At 41.0% G+C, this 22,282-nt stretch overlaps 1 protein-coding gene across 1 annotated transcript; it reads left to right on the forward strand.

The window, feature by feature from the left end:
- Positions 1 to 542: 542 nt before the first annotated feature.
- apln (apelin) lies at positions 543 to 20,518 on the forward strand. The gene is made up of 3 exons (XM_026358175.1): positions 543 to 1,069; positions 13,865 to 14,037; positions 17,037 to 20,518. Exons 1-2 carry the CDS (start codon positions 1,003 to 1,005, stop codon positions 14,029 to 14,031), a joined length of 234 nt encoding a protein of 77 aa, XP_026213960.1. The 5' UTR covers positions 543 to 1,002; the 3' UTR covers positions 14,032 to 14,037; positions 17,037 to 20,518.
- The last annotated feature ends 1,764 nt before the right edge of the window (positions 20,519 to 22,282 follow it).

Consider the following 22,282-nt stretch of genomic DNA (forward strand, 5'->3'; position numbering starts at 1 on the left):
AGCAATGGGATCGGGCAGGGTCTGATAAGTTTTTTCCTGCAGTTACTCCCAGTGTCACGGACGCAAACTTCAAACAGTACGAATGATTCAAGTCATACCTTCGGTGAGACAGGGCTGCCAGCACCACTGTGGGCAAAGAATAGTGTGAGGAAGAAAGGTCTATACAGCTGGTGCAAATACAAAAGCAGGAAAGCATGAACCTCATCTCACACCTTCCCTTCTTTCATCTACTTCCCCTCATAAGCCGGTATTTTGATTCCTGGACTACTGGCAAGCAGCCCTGTTTGCAATTCAAAGAGTTTTCAACAAGAGCATCTGTTTAGGTATTATCATAAACCTGCATGCACCCCCACCCTTCGTCTCCACACTACCCCCCTTTGCTACCTACTCCTCCCTCTCTCTCAGCCGTGCGCACTTGCATGTTTGTGGAAAGGGGTGGAGGGTAGCTGATGGTGGGGCAGGGGGGCCTTTCCGTGACCCACAGAGTCAATGATACATAAGCCACATGACCAACTAGTCTCTTTATCCAAGGCAAACAGGAGTCATACACACACAGACACACACGCCGACAGACAGACTTCCAGCACATTCACAGCTGAACTTGGCTCATGCAGCCGTTTCTGTGACAGAAGAAAAGAAGAAACACACACACACACCTCCGTGGGAGAGCTCAGATAAAGACGTGCCTTCAGTCTTGGAGTGGCGCTGTCACACACTGATATACAAATTCGCATTTAGACAAATACACACACACACACACACTGTGAAGGAGCCACCACTCACGTATACACACACACATATTCCCACAAACTGATCCACTCACTTCTCACACACACACACACAGGGAAGCAAACAGTCTCTCTCTCTCTCTCTCTCTCTCTTCCTTGCTCGCTCAGCTGCTCTCCCTTTCTCTCTCTCTCTCTCTCTCCCTCCCATCCACACACACAAACCACTACAGTATATCAGCGAGTGACTAGCAGAGAGCCAGAGGGGAGTGCAGAAATGAATGTGAAGATCCTGACGCTGGTGATTGTGCTCTTGGTGTCTCTGCTGTGTTCTGCCAGTGCTGGTGAGTACAGGAGCGGCCAGCCTTGTCACCAGCCGTTTCCCTTTGCTTTCTATTTCTCTCTCTGTTTGCCTTGGGCTTGTGCAGGCAGCTGTAGTTGATCAGTTACCCAGCATGGTTAGCCTTGTGTGGGCTCTAAAAGGCAGGAATATCAGCACCTGGCTGTATACAGTACTGCACTGCAGTGGTTATATTGTCTGCTATTGTACTGCCATGGCTTTTATGGTAAACTTGAATGTGTTTTCAACATAAATTGATCATTCTTCTTCATGCCTCACCTTGATAAAGCTTGTAAGACTTGGATATATATCATGGAGATGCTTTTATTAATGGACATTCATGTGTGGAGCCATTTCTGAGTGATATATAGGCTGGATGTATGGGTGAGTGTTGGGGCTGTTATGAAATGTAAGATATGCATGGTATATGATGTGTGAGGTGGAGTGAAGCTGATTAATTTATGGCTTGATGTATTCCATCTGACCCAAGTGCTGTATGATTATTATATGACAGTAATTGTGCAGCAGAGCAACACAGCACCTATATATGCATGTGTACCTCCTGTGGTGATGATAATGAGGACTGTAATTGTTGTACGCATTGATGGGGGGAAACACAGATCCCAGATGCATGGATCATCTCTGGAGGGGTTCAGTCTTGATGCCTTGTCACAGTAAATTTCCGTAAAGTGGTGCTGCATCTTTGGAGCCATTGTTGGACTACCTATAAATTCTGTTGTGGAACTATATTGTCTAATATTTTGAGCAAACACATAGATTTGGGACAATTAAACAGGGGCAGGGCATATTCTCTCTGGTGGCTCATGGGAGTAAAAGGGTTCTGAGAAATGTGGAGGGGGCAGTTTGGAGAGCGAAGGGCAGTCTGCAGATGTGATGCAGGTAACATTATGGTGTGAAAAAACAACAGTTAGGCCTGTGTAAATGTCTGGACTATTCTTGGGATTATCACCTGCCCACCAACTACAGTGGCTTGGAAGATACATGGGCAGAAGCTGTGTTCATGTTATGTTATGTTATGTATGAGTGGGAGATACTGTTTAGACTATCTGTTATAAGATATAAAGACTCTAATAGGTAGCACAGACTAACGTAAGATACAATATCTTGGAAGAAACAGGCCTTGTAAGATGCAATATACTGTAAGATCCTGTATAGGTTCAAGTTGCTGTGTAGAGTGTGGTGGGTAAGATACTGTGAAGACTTTATGCTTGCAAGATGCTGTCCACTCCTGTGCTGTGTATCGATCCACTGCCACAGCACTCAGCTCCCATGCTTCCCAGCACATTCGTTACAGCGACATGCTATTTTTGTCTGAGGCTCTGTGCACATGAGTAAATGGGAAGCAATTATCTAGCATCATGGTCAGTGTTGTTTTTTGCACCCTGCGTGTGGCTAAGCATGCTCCACGCCTGAAAGCCCACTGTGCTACACCGGCGACTGGGAAACGAGGTTGTTGTGCCTTGGGCTTTCATAGAAGCTTATCCTTCTCAACGTTGTTCAAGTCATGCCGCTTATGTGCCTCCCTGGCTGCTGCTGTAGTATCAGAGCTCCATTGACAGAAAGGAAGAGAGAGAAAGGGAGTGAAAGAGAGGAAAGAGATGCAACTGTGTTGCGGCGTTCATGGGTGTGGGGAGGGATGCTAGCTGGAGTGTGTCTGCGTAGCACAAGCCTCTGCTACAGTATGCGCTGTCGCGGGAAGGTGTCGGAAGAGGCTCTGCATGTAGGCAGTGGGTGTGAAGCCTTTCATCTTGAGACAAACGCTTTTCCAGTTCAGTGGGCTTTCTCTCTCTCTCAGGCATCTGTGTGTGTACATGTGTGTCTGAGAAAAGAAGAGATACACAGAATGAGACAGAGAGAGAGTGTCTGTATGTGTGTGTGTGTGTGTAAGTGTGCGTGCACTTGCAGGAAGCAATGAATATAGAACTGAATCTGACTGATGCAGGGTGGGGAAGTGTGGATGAGAGTGTGTCTGTATTTATGGATGTATATGCTTATTAGCAAGAAGTCCTAGTGCAACAGGCAATTCACCTCAATAACCCAATGCTGCTTACTGTATTCAGCCAGTACACTAAAAGAGCTGCTGTGGCCTTCTCTATGTAATATTAGCATCCTTAGCAGCACACTTCAATTACCCATCCTTGAAAAGCACTCTGGCTCAGGAGTGGGCTGCAGCTTTAGACATGTGGTATCCATAATTCATTCCGAGGCCGATCGCTCTTCCTCCCTGTGTAACTCTTACGCCTGCTATATAAACAGTCCTTATTCTCAAAACATTCTTGTGTCTGTCACAGCCCCTTAGTAGATATCAAAGCTTCAATTTTCTCGACCACAGAAACACCCTGCCAATCTCCACCTAGGGACACACAGAATTGTGTTGTAAAAGAATTGTAGCTGGCTCAGACACACACACTTGCCCACGCAAACGCATACACAGACAGAGTGAATGTTAGGCCAGGGTTGAACAGGTGAAGCAGTTGTGACTGTGAGCGGGGCACGAGGCCCAGATCAGAGTCATTATCTGTCAGAGAAATCATCTGCTTGGAGTTGATTTTATGAGAGCTGTCAGGAGCGCTATTATTCCATATTAAACTTTGATGTATTGTTGGGGCTGGCTGTTCTGTGGTACCAGCATCCATGTGTACTGTAGTTTAGTTGGCTTCGTTCAGCTCAGCCAAGTGATTAAGGTCAAAGTACAGCAGAAAAGAGGAGGGCTACAGTACACACAGCCACTTGTTAAGGAGCCTAGTGGCACAAAACACTGCCTCTCGCTAGGTCTGATTATTTAGTTAAACAACATCTAGGGGTCTACACCGACCATAACCAGGAAGCATTAAATCATAATCACAGGTTGTCTAATGTAAAGAAGGTGTTGGTGCCTGTGGATGATTGCTGTGGCCATGGAGAGAAAAAAAAGAGGCTAAACTTTTCCAGATGTCCATACATAACATAATAACAGTGGACAAACACTTGTGTCACAGGGGGAGCAGTGCAAAGGTTATTACGGGATTATTGAGAATCACAGAGAGATTTTTTTTCTTTTTTTAGGCTCTTGAGCTTCTGAGCACCAGCTGGGTTTATGTCTCACACATATATACAGATGAAATTCATCTCAAGAAGAACCTGGAATTCCTCTAGATGCAGCATTACTTCTAAAGCAGTCTGCAGCACCGGTGTGCTTTATCTGCTGCAGACAACACACACACACACACACACACACACACACACACAGTAAACAGTCCATGAGTAGTGTTTAGGATGTGAGTAAAGACTGATTTGTTATCCTCTTGTTGACTGTGTCTTGTTTATCCTCAGTGGGCTTTGATAGTAGAGCTAGAACTGTTATTATGATCCACATTTTATGTCTATGTTATTTTAGGAATGGGTGTTTGACATTTCATACTATAAAATGGCATGACAGCTATCAGAGATTTTTCTATAATTGTATATACTATCTGGATGTATGATGCTATATTTATGTCATATTGTTCAGACTGTAATTACAAACAGCCGAAGAGGAGTTTTATAGTGAATTTCTGCTGTGATATCTCCCACTTGGTGACATGTCAACAAACTGTTGGAAATATGGCTGTAACTGGCAGTATATCTACATCCAGATAAAATCAGTTTAGGCAATTTAAATAGAGGTATCCAATTTGCAGTTAGCTGATCTATTGACAATTTCTTAATTAAAATATATTATTATCATGACGAGGTATAAAATGAAATCCAGGGTAGCTGCAGCTTTCTATGAAGATATTTTTCTATGATAAACAACTTCATCTGTATAATATAACCAAATACGAGCTTTGTGAATGGAAATCAATTGTACTAAAGTGGGTGGAAGTCGGAGAAGAGATTTAAGGAAAAATCATATTTCATTTGGTAGGGATATAAGCCTAACCTTTGGGCTAACGCTCCCTGGAGAGCACAACTGTTGAAGATTTTGGCATATGAGACTGCTGTGCTGCTGTAATGTAATTCAGAACCCTTTGAATGAATAAATCTACTCACTTAGATCGTCCCTTGAGAGCAAATGCAGTGAAGAGAAAGAAGTAAAGGGGGAGTAAAAATAAAAAAGAAAAGAAAAAACGAGCCAAGGGACAGAAAAATAAAAGGGCAGAAAGGAAGAGAGGCTATCTAGGAGAAGTTTTCTGTAGTGAAGGAAGTCACAGCTACATTTAAAATCTCCCAGTTGCGGATCTGGTTTATCTTTACAGACTTCAAATGTGGAATAGTGACACTTGATGGTTGTAAAGAAGGAATCTGTTCTGCTAAATATGCTAAGTTACTAGTAAATGAAATTCTGACTCCATTCTGATTTCTTATGCATACGTCTGTTGTGGTTCAGACCCCCTTTGAGCTTTGAGGGCATAACCTATCAGTTTGGGCATGGAGTAGCAGGGGTGTGGGGTGGGGGTGCCGTGTTAACCAGATCTCATGTGATCACCAGACCCTAACCTCAGGCCCAAGGCACTCAGTACAACTTAATCAGAGCCAGATATTTTCCAAAACTGCTCTGTTTTCCACCAATATTAAAGTGATTTATGACTCCCTTTTTGAACATGGTTACATTTACGGTGGTTGTCCTGGCAGATCAGATTCCTGATCAAGATCTGAGTGGACATTTTTATTAACGGGTTGCCAGACCACAGAATAAATATTGCGGTCTTTAGGAATGCAGGTGCTTTAATTACTTTCATGCCCAATTTATTGGAAGCCAGAATGGAAAAAATATTACTTCTGTATATTGGAGGTGTCATTGTATGTATAGCTAAATGGGTGTGTATAAGCAGAAGAGAGTCATATAAATATATTTTAGGCTATTGATGCCATTAACGTCTAACCTCTATAGTTGCTATGATGGATCAGTGAGATTTCATATACAGTTAAAAGCGCTGCACAGCTGGCTGTTGTTAGGCTGTTCTAAGGCAGAGAAAGGATTTCATTGCTGTGAAGATGGCAGTGTGGATTGGGGCTGTGGATGGTGCAGAGGGTTCATTTAGTGATGCCCCCACTGGGATCTGCCTAAACTCAAAGCCTTAGGCAACAGGATGTGGATGTCGGCTTTATTCTCCGAGAATTATAGGATGTAGTGGTGCACCTGGGGGGGCCTCAAACTGTCATGTTCCTTATGTTATTGCATTAAATTAAATGCTAAAAAATGGACTTTGGAAAATCTTCTCCGACTTCCACATAACTGAGTTGTGTGACAGAATTTATGAAATCATACATTATTCATCACAATCACTTCAGTCTTTGATCACTAATGTTATTTTCCCTGGGATACTATTTCACACATACAGGTCTACTCTTAAATATTGGTTAATCAAATGAACAGTCACTGATTAATTGCATGGATCCCTCCAGTGTTTACTGGCTGAGGACACTGAGACCACCCTACAGTCAGAGCCCCTGAACATGAACAGATGTTTGTAAAAAGTAGAAGACCAAAACATTATATGACATTCATAAACATGCATCTACATCTGGCGAACAGTTTATCTTTACAGGTTATATGAATCTCAGATGCCTTACAAACACTGAACTTTGTGTCATCTGCTGCTGAGCCTGTCAGTAAAAGTCTTTATGATTTTTATTTTTTCACTTAATATGTGTGACGAAATGTGTGACCTCAGGACATACACTATAAAAATGTGCACACAAATTCAGTAAAATTAGTGTCTCCATCATCCAAATAGCTAGTGTGGATGACAATTTAAAACATGTCTGATAAATAAATGTAAATGTAGACATCAGCCATTATTTTTATTATTATAGGTATTTTTCACCCCTGAGCTGCCAAACATTGAACATCTCCACCATCAATGTCAACATCTCATGGTGTGACAGCAGGTGATGGTAACCTTGTGCTAGTTAAAGTTATGTTTTGTATTCTTTACTCTGGTTGAGAGGTAACCCTGTCTGATGCAATGGTGCTAGTTTCCTTTAATAGTACTATACGTATATGCTATTGGGAGGGGTGATGGTCCCCTCAGGCATTAAAAGCTGCAGTGAACCCTGTGTAGTGACGTTTCTCTAGCTCTCTCTGTTTCTCTCTCTTGCTCCCACATCTCAAGTGGGAGAAGCCACACAGGTTCACAGCATGGGGGGGTGGTGATGACACAGGAGAGGGAGGAGCTGTGTTTCACATCTGATTAGCGTGCCCATGGAAACGGATGGTTGGAGGATCCTTTTGCCCTTGACATGCAATCTCTTGAGAATAGGGCAACGGTTGGTATCCTCACCCACCTAGTGTAGCTGCCATGCGCAAAAATTTAACTCGTTGATGGTAATGGAAACAGCAGCAGCACCATTCCTGCTCCTGATCAGATGTCATGAGACTCCTAGAAGAATTAGGAAAGCTCCCTTTGCTGTTATTTTATGTTTGCATCTCTGACTGCTCATATTCAATAAGGCCAACTTGCACTAACCTGGTAGCCACAAATTCACCCCTTCAGCTGGAGTGTGATTGTGAATAAACCATCAGGCAGTCAAGTAGTGAGGGGAGTCAGTGGCTTCATTAGCTGGCTCAATGCTTCTGCCGGCCCTTTGAACCTACAGCACTCTGATCATAGCAGAGAACGCAGTCTCTCACCTCATCATTTCATACACTCTCTAATTCAGGAGCATATATAGCACCACACTTCACGGACGGCTGACTGATTCAAAGGGATATTTGAAAAAGCCAGAAACTACAAGGCTGCTTAGTTTGTTTTTAATTTGTTCTGAAGCTTGTGGGAAATAGGGGTGAGGGGCACTTCCAGAGAAAACAGGACAAAGGGTTAAGTTTAAAAGCTGCAGTAATGGGAGCAACTTTTCACGCACTTTGGTTTCCTCAGTGGAGTTTGCATAGACAAAGACAGCCTTCAGCTCAGCCACAAGCACAGCATTATCACAGTACAACAATGCTGCATATCAAACAGTGCCGACAAAAATAAAAGAAAGTGCTCACGACCAAAACAACCCTCCTCTTCACCCAAGAGGAACACTCAGAGGCCAAGAGCAGTGGCCCACTGAGGACGTTAAAAACATCACAGACACTGACTGGGCTGATCGTGGATTTAGACTCTGTGCAGAGAAATTTGTAAATTGAGAACCTGGTCGATCTCGGCTGACAATGTCATTCTTTTTGCTCTAAACTGAGTGCCTTTCACGGTGGCTACCATGGTAACGTGGCCTGAAAGTCTGCAAGCAAATTGGTACCAGTTTATGCTAAGGCCCAGACTTACTGGTAGGGATGCAATAAGCAGCATTTCCGACACCAAAATGTTGGATTGTGAAAGCTACACAACAAGAGACAACATCCTTAACTGGGCACTATTCCATATGTGCAGGATGAATGTGTGGGGATGCTATCAGGCAGCTAGCAAATCCTCAGTACATCACTGTAGCACTGCTGGGGCTTATTCTAGGTTAAAGAATGTTTGGCTTGAATCTGGCACAATTAACACTTCTCATCCCTGGCTAAATAATCCTGATCCCCTAATGTGCTTATGCAGTGGGAAGCATCTGTGCCCATGACATGTCTCTGTCTGGCTGTGTGGGTTAGTACAGTATGTCTGTGGTAATGGCATGCTATAGAGGGATTCATTACCTAAAGCTACTTCTCTCCTTTTAGTGAATGAAGGAGAGAGGCACATGATGGAGACAGCAGGCCTGCTCCTTCAACGTCATGGTAATAACCATGGCTACACACACCAGGGTATTTATTCTTCCTCTCTCCCACTAACACAAATATTGTTCTGTCACTACACACACTTAATAAGCTCCAAATACCTTTCATACACTGTAGGCAAATAATGCTGTTGAATTTATATTACTGTGCATGTCTAGCAGATACTTTAATGGTAGCCTTTGGTTTATTTAAAATAGAAATCCAATTCACCACTATATTTTAATTTGTTGTTAAGGAATGCTTTAATATTATTAATATCTATGGCAAGTTCAGACTTGTCATTAAAGGCGTGTTTTAATTGGGTCTCTATTTTAGTTCAATCATAGTGCTTACAAAGATGTAATCTCAGTTTACATAGAATCAACACTAAGACTCTACAGCTATGCTAGCAGCTATGTGAAGCTCTATTTAGGGTCGGCAGTGCTTTGAGATAGTAATATGAATGTCTGTAGAAAATTGCATGCAAATCCCTTTAATAGTTGATGAGAAACTTCAGTCCAAGTGGTGGATCAACCAGCTGACTAACATTGCCACCCATACAACTGTGCCTAAAAACATCACAGTCTACTGTGAAAGAAATTACTCATCCTGCCATGAGTTCTTAAGTTTTTGCCATCAAGTAGTATCACACTGTGATCATAACTGTCGGCATACTGTACATACTGTATGGTATTTCCTCCTCCCATTCTCACAGGTGTTTGCTTACACATCACAATACCTTGGTACAAACTGCAGTGATGCAGTGACTGCAAGATTTATTCTGCAGTCGTGTCAGACAAGTGATGTAGGTACAGAAAAAAGCACAAGGAGATTAAATGTATTTGAGAAACTCAGCCAACCATGAAAATGGATCAATGAGATTGCACACAATTCATAATCAGTGTGACTGTGAGTGATATGCATGATGAGTAAACAAACAGCTAAGATTTAAGATGACAGCAAGTCAATTTGCGGTGACACAAAGAAAATCAAACACAGCATGGATTAAATCGTGGTGGCCATGCTTGATGGTGCATATTTGCATTTGATGCAACAGTTTCTAAAGCACAAACACAGCTCTTGGTGTTTTTGTTATATATAGTTAGACTCACGGGGTGGTATGATTTAGTGTCCTATGCCATGATGTCAGAAAAAGGAATATGCTCTATTTGCAAGTGCAGACATTTGTTATGTGGTCATTTTGGCAGTCTACACACACAAATCAGCTTTACAACTATTAATAAGCAGCTCTGGCCCATTTGCCATGCTCTCTGTGTTTCTGCACTGACACAGCGCTGTGATATACAGTTTGCTCTTGCCAGCCACGAGGGCAGCTGCTGAACTTGGCATTAACCCAGAGGACAGACATTTCTCTTCTTTGACTGAGCAGACAAGTTCTGGAAGATGTATATCTCTCTGGGCTCCACTGATGGACTGTTGGAGAATCAACAGGGATAAGCTGTCAGTTTTCCACTTTCCACTGAGCCATTATAAGACAGAGAGCTGGCCATTTGAAAAAGACAACATAACGGATATCACCTTCGGAGGTAGTGGTGAAACTAGGGCATGGAATTAGGGAGCAGTCAGACAGACATTCATCATTAGTCTGGAAAGTGGCCAGTTTGTGACACTGTCAACCATTATCTTCTTTTCCTGACCACCTCTATCTCTCCTTCCGTACACTTCTTTTTCAGGAGGTGGCAAGAATGCTAGCACTAGTAGCAGCAATAACCACGCATTCCTGAAATTCTCCCTTTATTAAACTTTAATTAGGGAATTACCAAGTGGGGAAAGAAGTAGTCAGATTGAGTGGAAAGAGGGCAAACCAGGGCTCTAAGGTCATCAGACATGGAGATAGGACACTTAATGTTGTGAGACATCTGCTATCCTGCGTTTTACTGTTTTATTAACTTAACATAAACATGGGAGTATCTCATGGGAAAAGATCAAATGGGATATTACAGAGACAGGATCCAATTTCAGAGCAATAAGATAGCTGAGATATCTTTGTTTGTGGAGATGTAATATGCATTATCCAATGATAACCTATCATAGAAACAATCTAAAGGTCAAATGCAACAGATGCTATCCATATTCTAACTACATGTATTCCACTACAGATGGGTAAAGATACAAAGCTAGCTGTTGTTCTAAGTCATACTGATGCATTGAGATCCTTTCGCTACAGGCTGCAAGAGTTAATCTATACTCCCAGTGTTATCACTGGGGCCTGGCTTATTTTTAGCAGCTTTCATTACACTTTTCTGTCCTGTAGCCTGATTGGATGGTTTGGGATTCGTCAGGAGAATCGTGAGATGTTCTCCCTTCAAACCTTAGTGCCAAGCAGTGGCTGACAGCTTGCCATAGCAGGAGACATCTAAATTTTCTCATTATTGACCTGGGTTATGACAGCATGAGCCACCCAGAGAGGAGAAGCGGATGAGCTGTGTAAGCAAAGGTACAATTGCTTTGCCATCCTGCACTGCAGTGTGTTTAAGTTCTTGTGGCTGGGGAGTGAGTGCATGTGTTTTCACTACTGTATGTGTTAAACTGGCTCATCACACAAGCATCGCTTGCATTTCTGTGTTGTGTATAACTGTATACTGCAGGTATCAGTATAAATTAGACATGTAAGGTGTCAGTATGCTCTAAGCCAAGCGCTTGTTGAATGGTCAAAGTGTCTCAGTGTCTGAAACACCATCCCTCATACCGATCCAATGTTAGAATTAGGGGGTTGATAACAATTGATGCTACTTCTCGCACTTTGAAGTGACAACTGAGTACAAAACCATGAATATCTTCTTTCTTTGAGCAGACTGCTGTGTCTATTTAATGACTATTGACACCACCTTCAACCCACCTAAAGCAACTTCTGCCTTTAGACACTGACAAAAAATGCTAGTTCGTTTCAAGCATACTGACACCTTAAATAGTGAAGCATATAGTGTTGTTTTCTGAATCTTATATGATAATAACTGGAAGCATCCCTTCCCTTCTTCTCTGTTAGCCTCAAAATCTACTCAAACCCTGAGTGTATTGATGTTCAAAGCCCTGGTTTTAAAAGAAATGAGCTGAATGCCTTCAAAATGTCCGTTACTGACTGTGTATCTGAAACAATAACAAATGGATAATGTACAGATTAACGTTCCTAGGGGCAAAGATGGACTTTAGATGTGGAAATATGCAACAGAGACTTTCCCTGCTCCAAATGAATTAGCCCACTGTTCACCCACAAATATAGTGAGTAATGTGCTTGCGGGAAAAGATTAGTGTGGAAATGGAACTTGAGATGTCTGGCCTTTCAGGGATATGCACTGAAAATATTCAACAAGCTGTCTAGCTCAGTAATGCACTGTTGTTTAAACCCGAAAACTAGTAAACCTTTGCTGTTTGTTATTTTCTATGGATATTGTTCTTTAAAAATGTCTTTAATAAAGCCACAGTTGAAGGTCATTAATTGAGAAATGCTGAGATTTGAAATCTTGCTTATGAAGAAACTGCCCTGCTTTGAAACAAGTTTGTCTTGGCATTGAGAGAAACTTGAGTGTTTTAAATGTACTTGACAGGTTTTGGGCAAGTTCTTCACAACTGTGCTTTGCTCATATAACAGTCTGTAATATTGTATCACCTCTAAGCCACAACTACCGATACTGACTGATGAAAACAATATTAAAGAAGCAAGAAAATCATCACAGATTTTGCAAGCTGCTTTTGTAAGCTACTGCATATACTGCTGCCCTCAATATACAGTAGTTGCTGCAGAAACCTCTGTAGTCAGCTGGCTGACATTTCTTAAGTTGTGTCCTCACCAAAGTCCCTTTTCTCTTGGGAATCCTAAAAATGGTGCCGCTGTCTCTGGCGAGAGGAGACAGGAATGTCATGACCCCATGTGAGTGATGTCGGTCAGCTTTTTGACAGACTTTTAAGAAAGGATGATAGTGAGGCTCGGAAAAAGTCTTAAAATGCAAAAGGAATCACAGAAGATATTAATGGACTGCTTTTAAACGGCTACACAACTAATTTTACTAATGAAGCTACTAAAGTAAAAATTACCCTGATGGTGTCTTTAGTGTTACCTGACTGGAGGTGTGGAGTGTCAAACAAGTGGTTCTTTAGTAAGGCAGGAGGGTTTAAGGAAATACTAATAATAATAATAAATAATAAATCAGCCACTACTAAATTGCCTTTCAAAAATCTGCCTCTTACAAAGGTTCAGTATTAAATTTTTTGAGTACCATTTTAATCACATCCTCAATGCTCCAGTACCATTATTGACAGTATATGAGCATTTAAGTGTTCATGAACATTAAAAACATGTCACTCAAGACGTAATACCTAAAGTATGTGTTCATAACCTTGAAACACTCAAATAAAAAAATCAGCTTTCTTTTACTCAGATTTAACTGGACTAAAGACCTGTGTGTAGTGTGAAAGATCAGTCATGTACCCTATATCACATTACGAGTAGAGATGTGCTGCAAAACATTGAAAAAAGATCTGGATATCCAAGAGGTGGTCCTTTAGTTTACAATAGGTTAAAAGGTCATTGAGACACATGAGGTGGGTCTAACCATTTGGAAAAAAGGGGGCTTAAGCGGATCAGGCCACACTTATTGAGAGATGACTAAGAACATCTGGGATCACTCTAAACACACACTTGCTCACACACACGTAAGATATTCACACACATTCTGTGAGAGACACTGTGCTATTAAACTTATCTCTAATCTTGGATCAAACACTGTGACAGGATGCACCTCCAGAAGGTGCTGAGGCAGTGTGGTGTTTGTAATCTTTAGGGAGAGTGAGAGAGACATGAGACATGAGGGTTTGGATTTCTGGCTTCAGCCAGGGTTATGGCTATCTGCTGTAGTTTGGTTCCATTACACTGACCTAATGAGCTAAAATGCTAGGTGGGCTTAAAGAGGCCCCTCTGGAAACAGACACTTATCTATGTGTGTCTCTTGTTTCCTCATCCATTACCACTGCGATCCCTCTGTGGATCTTTTGCTTCAGCACTGATAGACTTAGAATCAAAATGTGATACCCTGTGTGAAAAGAGATTGTGAAATAGCTGGAGAGATTAGTATGTAATTGTATGTCCTGTGGATGTATGTCCTCCAGGTCCCATGGCCTCCACGGAGCATGGCAGAGAGCTCGAAGAGGCGACTTCGGTTAGAAAAATGGTTCAACAAAACACTGCGAGGGGCGGTCAGACTCACAGACCAGCCGGCTGGAAGAGGAGACGCCCACGGCCCCGTCTTTCCCACAAGGGGCCAATGCCGTTCTAGAGCAAGGTGAGTTTATAGCAGTCAAGGGTGAATAAACACTTAGGTTAGGTTTTGTTTGGCAAAGCGTGCCATCAAAGTTGTGTTTAGCGTCACGTATTAAAAAGTTCTATCCACCTTGGATTAGCATTAAAAGGTATGTGCCTATTTTTGCTGTGTTTGTGTGTGGCCAATTTTTTTTGTCCAACTTTCAAGTCATAACTACACATTTCTCCAGAGATTATGAGCAAAAGCACTTCCCAGTATATTAAATCATAACTGCTGACTAGTGAGGAAACAATTTTATAGTGGAATTTCTAAGAGTAATATGTTGAGTCCTAGAATACTTTGTTGGCAGAATCAATGCGGATGTTTTCGATGATGAATGGGAAAGTCATACTCTTACAGCAACACTGGAAACTCAATGACCATCACAGCCACACTCAACTCCAACACAAGGATGTTATTGTTGGCACTAAAATAAAGTACTTGTATTAACAGATTATTGGACTTTGGCCTACCAGCTTGTATGCCTTGGTAGAACTGCAGAGATTTTATTTAAGGCTCCGTCATTTATTTCCTCATATAGGAGACAGTTATACATATAAATCTAATCTCTGAATGGATTCTGGTAGTATAAAGGCAATTAAAAACCATTTTCCCAAAGATAATACAATGTAGAGTTGGGTTTCCTCGATGTAATGCTTTTAATCACATGAATGTTTAACTTGTTGTCAAGTAAAACAAGGTAGTATGTGTAAACTCTGTCATCCAAAATCAGGCATAATATTTTACTTTAGCCTTTTCACAGTTTGATTTTCTGTTCTCAACCAAAGCAAAGTTTCTGTATTTATATAAAAAACAGATCACACTTCATTGAGAAACTAAAACATACAACATCTAATTAAGTATCATCAAATTTATAGTATATACAGATTAAAGTTCTCTTTGCAGCTGCTAATGTTTGTGCGTTGCTATGAATTGAAGGCAGTAGTGTTACAACATGACCCTGCATTAAGAAGCACATTTCTCTCCCAGACACTGTGAGAGACAGGGAAACTTGACAAAACACAATATCCCAGCAGGAGGTGCCAACTATACAACATGACCTCCAGAGGTCCACCGTAAATTAAAGCCAAAATGAGAGAAGGCCGAAGCCAGAGAGTGTCGAGGCATAGTTAATCAGTTTTCATCAAAAAGGATCAAAGCCATAGAGCTCTATTTTGTGAAGCAGTCTGTTAGGTTTTACAATCTATGGTAAATTATGATGCCTTTCATTTTTGGACAAGGTCAGACTTCTTTTGAACTCGCCCTTTCAATGACTCCAGAGTCTCACAAGAAAGGTGAAAACAATAAGTGGTCAGGGCAGTGTGCACTTGAAAGACAATTTTCTTTAGTCTGCCAATAAAATCTGTGAGAATCCTCTTAGAGAACTGAATGGTCAGAGCTGGTGATCAGTGCCAGAGTGCTGGCCACACAATATGGGAGCTTCAGGAAGTTGTGAAACTCTGTAAAAGTGAATGGCTCAGTGACTCACAATGCCAACAGCCACAACATGCTGAAGACTTCCTTTTCTTGTAAGCTTCCCACTCCTGCACCAAGTACAAGTAGTAATACTTGACATTATTGAAGCATTTCTCCATGCCTGGTCACCCAAACCTGAGATTGGGAATCAAGTAGCCCATCGGCATAGCATTTTAGTGATAATTCAACCTTCACTGACTGAATGATGTAAAGATTTCAAAGTCTCAACAGTTCACTCACAGTTTGTTCACAGTCTCAGTGGATTAATTATGTCTTAATTAAAGACTTGTGTCCACCCAACCGGCCACTCTTCAAAAACATCAACTTTAAAGGCTCTATCCTTGCTCATGTGTGTTGCTTTCCTCTTGAGTTTAAGCCGATGATGGAAAAAACACCTCTTGAAGCAGCTGGAGATGCATTTTGTTTGATCAGTGCTAAAGTTCGGTTCAAAGACATCCAGCCGAGGACTGGTGAGACTCAGACTGTGTGGATATGTCATTATTGCACTTATAATAAATATTAAGAACACTTGTCCTGACAGTGTCCGTCCTGCAGCAGCATCCTATTTAGCAACCCCTTTTTATTTCAAAGTCAAAAGTATCTCATGTTTTATTCCCTATGACACCTGAGGCAAAGTTTGACTTTTCATTATTACACATTCCAGATGTGAGCGACCTGGGTCATCCTCTTTGAGCTGCTGAGTAGACCCAGATCCAAACGTGCTATTACAACTCTTGGATCTAAGCCATGCCAGTGACAGTCCAAAAGACAACTTGGATAATACAGATTTAAAGCTGCAGGCAACTTATGAAAACCCATTGAGGCAGTGTGAGAAAGCTCAGTGAATGTGTCCTCTAAAGAGATTTCCCTCAAAACAATGTATAGCAGATCTGCAACTCCTCCCATACACTCAGTGTGATGTAGTATGACTTCAAGGGAGTGCTGCACTGAGATCATGCTGTGGCCCCAAACAGCATAAAGGACGAAAACAAACAACAACAAAACTCAGTAGAGATTAGATACTATACCGCACATCTTCTTGAGGGATTACATGACTACAGAAATATGCCATCTGGAAACAAGAGCAGGCTCATATCACTGAATGAACCTTGTTGTCATGCAACAAAGCTTACAGCATTGGAAATCTTGAGGAATTATCACAGGACAGGAGAAGATAAAAGATGAAGGAAGATGAAACATTTCCTCATTGTCAAGGAATGAGCCAGTGCCCTGGAGCATAGTATAATGTTGGTCTTGTTCTATAGTAAGATATAGCTTCTGTTTTATTTTTTTTTTACTCCATGCAGTACTTTTTCATCAAAGACTGTTCAGGATAACCCTGTCTTCTAGTAGGTCAGCTATGGGATAACATAGGATATAACTGCTCCAAAGTAGTACAACCCCTCTGTGGGGGAAGCTTATTAGAAAGGAAATTGAAATATCTGCATCATAAAGTGATTTTTTAGTAATAAAAAGCTTTTTTGTGTTATTTTCCTGTTTTGCAGGCACTGCTTTGAGCGCCCTCCCCCAGGTTCTGATTTCTATGCTCTTCCTTTGCCTTGGGGGGCCTTGCAACGAAGGGCCTACGCTTGCCCAGCCTGAAGAGTGATGTCCATAGCACCTGCTGGTTCTTCAAGCAACTCTGTCCACAAAAAATCAGGACAAGCCGCTCACCCTCAGCTCTAGGAAGAATTGGGGACAGGGAAAGGGGGTGGGGGGTATTGAGCCCGAGCTATCAGACTCTATTTCTCTGTCTCTCTCTCTCTGTTTCTCTGACTCCCTCACTACTTATCTATCTCTGTCTTTTCCCAAGTGTTTTTTTAAATTTTCCTATCATTTGCTTAATAGAGCCCAATCATAGTGATCTCCCTGAGCGTCTCACACACTTTGCATGACATGTGGTGGAGAGGGAGCCCGGTCAAAACAATCTGAGTCTTAAAGCATCTGTCACTTCTCCATGGTGTGGTATTCCCATCTCTCAGATTCAAGGTTACTGCAGCTGCTGATTTCTTTGCTGTGTAGCTACTTCCTGGCTTTACTAGCGGGAGAGGGCGCTGATCATGCAGAAGGGCAGTGTCAGTTTTATTAGTTGACAATAGGAAGTATAAAGTTCACAGATGATACTCTGGATGTCTGCTGCAAAAAGGAATCCAAGGATTCATGCTTAAAATCGAAGAGCAAGAGCGTCACATCTGAATGACATTATAACCACTGCTTAATTATCATTATTAATGGTGCTTTGTAACTTCAAATGACAGTATGTCCACATGCAAACTAAAGTTGGACTAAAAAGAGAGCACATATTGTCAAAACAATCTATTTAAGTGACTGAATAATTCCTTCATTTAGGAGATTCTTTAATCCAAAGCTATTTTGGTGTTTCTGAACTCATTAACACCTTAAGGGGGTTTACTGACACGCTCAAGGTTACTGTAACATGTCCCACCTTGGATGAGTCCTTTGACCCCAAATCCCAATCCCAATCCTATTCCCAATCCCCAGCCTTCTCACCACATTGCTGCCCTGTGCAGCTGCTCTACACGACTGTTAACTGGCAGAGGCGGTCTGCTCCACCGACAGGCCACCTTGCCTTTTAATGAAGTGCCAAATAATAACCTTCTCCACAATGCTGCCAGGATTGAAGGAATGAAAGGTTAGGGAGAAACACATTACCTCTTGTTTGAAGTCTTGATACACTGACACATTATGCATTTGAAATTTCTGCAAACAGAAATCCCACGAGACAATGTTAGCAAGGAGGACAAGTTAAATTAGACCAAAAAAAAAAAAAAAAGACACAGTCTCAAAGCAAACATTAGCACAGTTAATATGCCACAAGGATCAGCGTACAACTAGGTGGCTGTTTTAATATTCAGCATAAGGCTGGTTTGGCCCTTTGACCAATATCTTTCACTGACAAACTGCTATGCCTTTCCATCATATTGGAATAAATTACTATTTATGTTTATTTCTGTGTTTAAGTAGTTTTGTTTCTTTTTTTCTCAGGGTGCTGTGATAGAGGCTTGTACTAGAACAGTCTATTTTGTGCATTTATTGAACAAAACACAAACATACAGTACATTCATAGCTTATATGAACATATTTTCGTATACTATATCTTTACTCTCCCTGTATGTATTCACAAATATAGCCATGTATCCAGATAAAATCTTTTCTAGTCGTGATTCTTTCCCTACATCGCGTTGGGTACAGTTGCCTTTCTAGTCCTTGCCCTTCCACAGCACAGGTGGTCGTGGCTTTGATCATTATGCTCATTAAATCCTGGAGTTAATCTTTCTCAGATGGATCTCCCCAAGGCTGGCCGGGGCCACTTAGTCTGAGCTCATTGTTAAATATGCTTAGACTGAAGCCACACCCTTCCCCCTTTCCAATCTTCAAACCCCTGCTGATTCAGAGTGTAACTGTGTCACAAATTAGGACCGTAACCTGTCGTGCAGCTACATCACAATCATTTGTTGCGCATTAGGTGTGCAAAGAAACTCCCTAGTTTTAGGTGAGAATATGATTTAAATCCACTGCGATTCAATCTGTAAACACCATATTTCAAGTCAGTTTTCACCAAATAAGCAACTGGCAGGTTAACCTAGATTTCAAATACCTTTTCCCTCTCGCCATGTCTCATGCAAATATTATAATAAAATGCAGAATCTTTTCAGTCCCAGCATGAGAAGCTTTTATTAAGACAGCATCTAAAATCACAGAGGTAATCCACCCAGCCTAGCTCACCTTGATTAAAAATGTATTAAATCCTAGGGCACTGTGAAGAGTAATAATTTCAGTTCCACCATTATTTTTTCATACCCGCTCAGACAGAGATGTAGATTTCATTAATGCTCCTCGGGAGTGAGACATGTATTATTGGGGAAGATAGTAGGAAGATATGAGCTGGGGATGGAAGGTCAAAGTCACAGGAGTTGGGAAGCTGGAAGTAGACTGGGTCATGACAAGGGGTTCAAATCAATATTTCCCCATCTCAGAAGTTACTGTTACGGAGCCGAGCAACGTCTGTATCCGCACTGTTCTTCATGAATGTATCCTCACCATCTGCACCAGCCATGCTGCCCTTTCAGAGACCAGAGCAAACCATTGTTTATGTTGAGTACCATTTTTAATCTTGGTCTGGTTATCAGTTGAATCCAAAAATCAAAAAGCCAAATATCCCACTGATCCAAAAGACTCCGGTGTCAAGTCCCAACAAATAGACGTGGCTTTGCTCCAAGACTTCTCTGCATGGGTTTGCAAGGCTGCACTTTTTGCAATTCCATTATGCTGCTGGAAAAATACACCCTGAAAACAAGAGTCTCTTGGTATGGAATGGTTTTCCAGTGTATTGTGACAATTTTTTTGTCTGATTCTTGTCTAGCTGGTTGTCCAAAGCTTACTTTTTGAATACAGTGTGAAAAGCTGTATCTTTTGTGGATGTATCAAAATATAAAAGTAGTCTGCAGCACAATATGTCGTGGACACGTGAAAGCTTTCAGGCATTCTTTTCTTGTAGATCATAGCCCACAGCCCTCCCCTGCACATCAGGTTAATGGGCCTTGTGGTGTGAAAGGACAAGCAAGTCCAGGCTCAAACTGAAATGGTAAACCAATACATTATGCTCGAGGAGCAAAACCATTTTCCTTAATGGTCTTTTCCAGCAAGGCTTACACAAGAGAAGCAGTTCCTATCCTCTCAATGTTTTCTCTCCAGTTCCTCTTCTCTGTGATCATCACAAGGCCTGAGTAATGTTCCTATGCACTTGTTAGCATGTTTTCCCAGTAGAAAAATGTTTGTTCCGACAACTTGCCCCTTTGTGTTTAGTTTTTTTTGTCCAAATGCATTTGGCTGGGAGTGTGTAAGGAGTCGGGATGAGCCGAGAGATAGATTATTTGTTACTGACGGAGACGAGAAAAGCTAGCAGCAGGTTTTAAAATATTAGCTTAGATATTGATCTCTGTTTTCCAATAGGCATAGACACAAGTCGCACACAAAAAAGATCACAAAACAGAAAATGTATGTTTTTTAAAGTTACAGTGAACCAAGCCTTTTACTCATTGAGAAAATGGAAACAGAGTTGGAACACAACACATTCCATGATTTTACCTTGTGAATCTCTAAGCCCATCGAACTGTATCATGTTGGCCTTCAGAGTGGCTGTCTGCAGGATCAAGTGGCTGATATTCAATCCAATGCATTCACACTTTTCCATCGGCTGGGCAATCCAAAGGATAACTAGATTTTAACTCCCAAGGGAAATGACTATGATCTGTCATTATCTTCTCTTCTCAAAATGAGACTTCCTACACTCAGAATAGCACAGGTCCCTCCTGCCTTGATTGCGACACATTCTCCATCTACATAACCACTGTGTCTGAGATCTGCTACATTCAGAACAATCTGAGAAGAGATGCAGTTTGTAGGCTTACATGCCATCGCAACAGTGTTATTAGGTCTCAAGCAGATTCCATTTGAAAGATGATGTATTACTCCTAAAACTTATATTCTGTTTATGGTGTGTGCTCATATTACTCACCAGGCCAAATGTACAGTCCCTGTCTCTGTTTTGATGTTGAACTGGGCAAAAATAAATGACATAAATAAATAAAACAAGTGTATCAGAAATGGTTGAAATACTGTGTACATATTTGAACTTTTGGTTTCTAATTTATAAAAGATAAGCTTTAGCTCTTGGAGTACTTATTTTATTTTTTCCTTTCATGCGTAGCTTTGTGTTTTTATTTTCTATTTCTGTAAAGTGTGTAAATATATCTTTATGATAATAAGTAATATTAAAAATCTTATTTTAAGAAAACACTGTGTCATGTCTTTTTTGGCATATGAAAAAGATTCTGCAGCCGCACTTGATGAGACGGTCCAGTGCTGCTTTGTGCTAAATGCTTATGGCATTTATGCATGCCAATATGCTCACGCTGATAATGTTAAAATGCAAATATGTAGCAGGAATGTTGTTTACCATTGTCAGAATGCTAAGATTAAATTCTTGAATGAATGAATGATAAGAAGAGTTAATAAAGTTCACACTGAGGAGGTCTGAACCAACATTCATGTCAGTTTTTCCAATCTTTGTATAATCTCACTCAAAACCACAAATGTCAATTTAATGGTGTTACTGGAGGAAATGTTAAGGGAATGAGATTCATTCTGTGGGAATAATAAATGTTTTGAATGTGCCAATCGGCCTTGTAGAGCTAGAGATATTTAACTGAATACCTTCAAACTTTGACCTGTTTACAGTCAGGTGATCAATTTATTAGGATTCATGCTTTTAAAACAAGGAAAATCTGTTGAAAGATAATGGAAATCCATTGATCTTCCTTAGTTGAAGATAGTAAGAAGTTTAGTTTGGTGCTGTGCCACCAGATCAGCAGTGAAGAGGGTAGTACCATACCTAACGCCACCTAACTCATATATAATTATATTGTAGTTTCAATAGTCATTTTAAAGAAATTGAACAACAGTAAGACATTAAATGCACAATACATTGTATCTATATGTAATAGAGTGAAACTGCACTTGGCAAAGACACAAGCAACATTTGATTGTCAAGTTATAAAACAAATCGTATATTATAATTACACAAAATAGTCTTTCAAGACAACCCAGTTGTGTTAATATGAATGTGAATATTTTACCTTAGTGTTGCTGATCGCAGCCTAAAAGTAAAACAGCAACATGTTAACTGAACTGCCATGGCCATTATTCTTTACTATTAGATGAGTCCTGT

The sequence above is a fragment of the Anabas testudineus genome, chromosome 10 (assembly GCF_900324465.2).
Source record: "Anabas testudineus chromosome 10, fAnaTes1.2, whole genome shotgun sequence".
Classification (NCBI taxonomy): domain Eukaryota; kingdom Metazoa; phylum Chordata; class Actinopteri; order Anabantiformes; family Anabantidae; genus Anabas; species Anabas testudineus.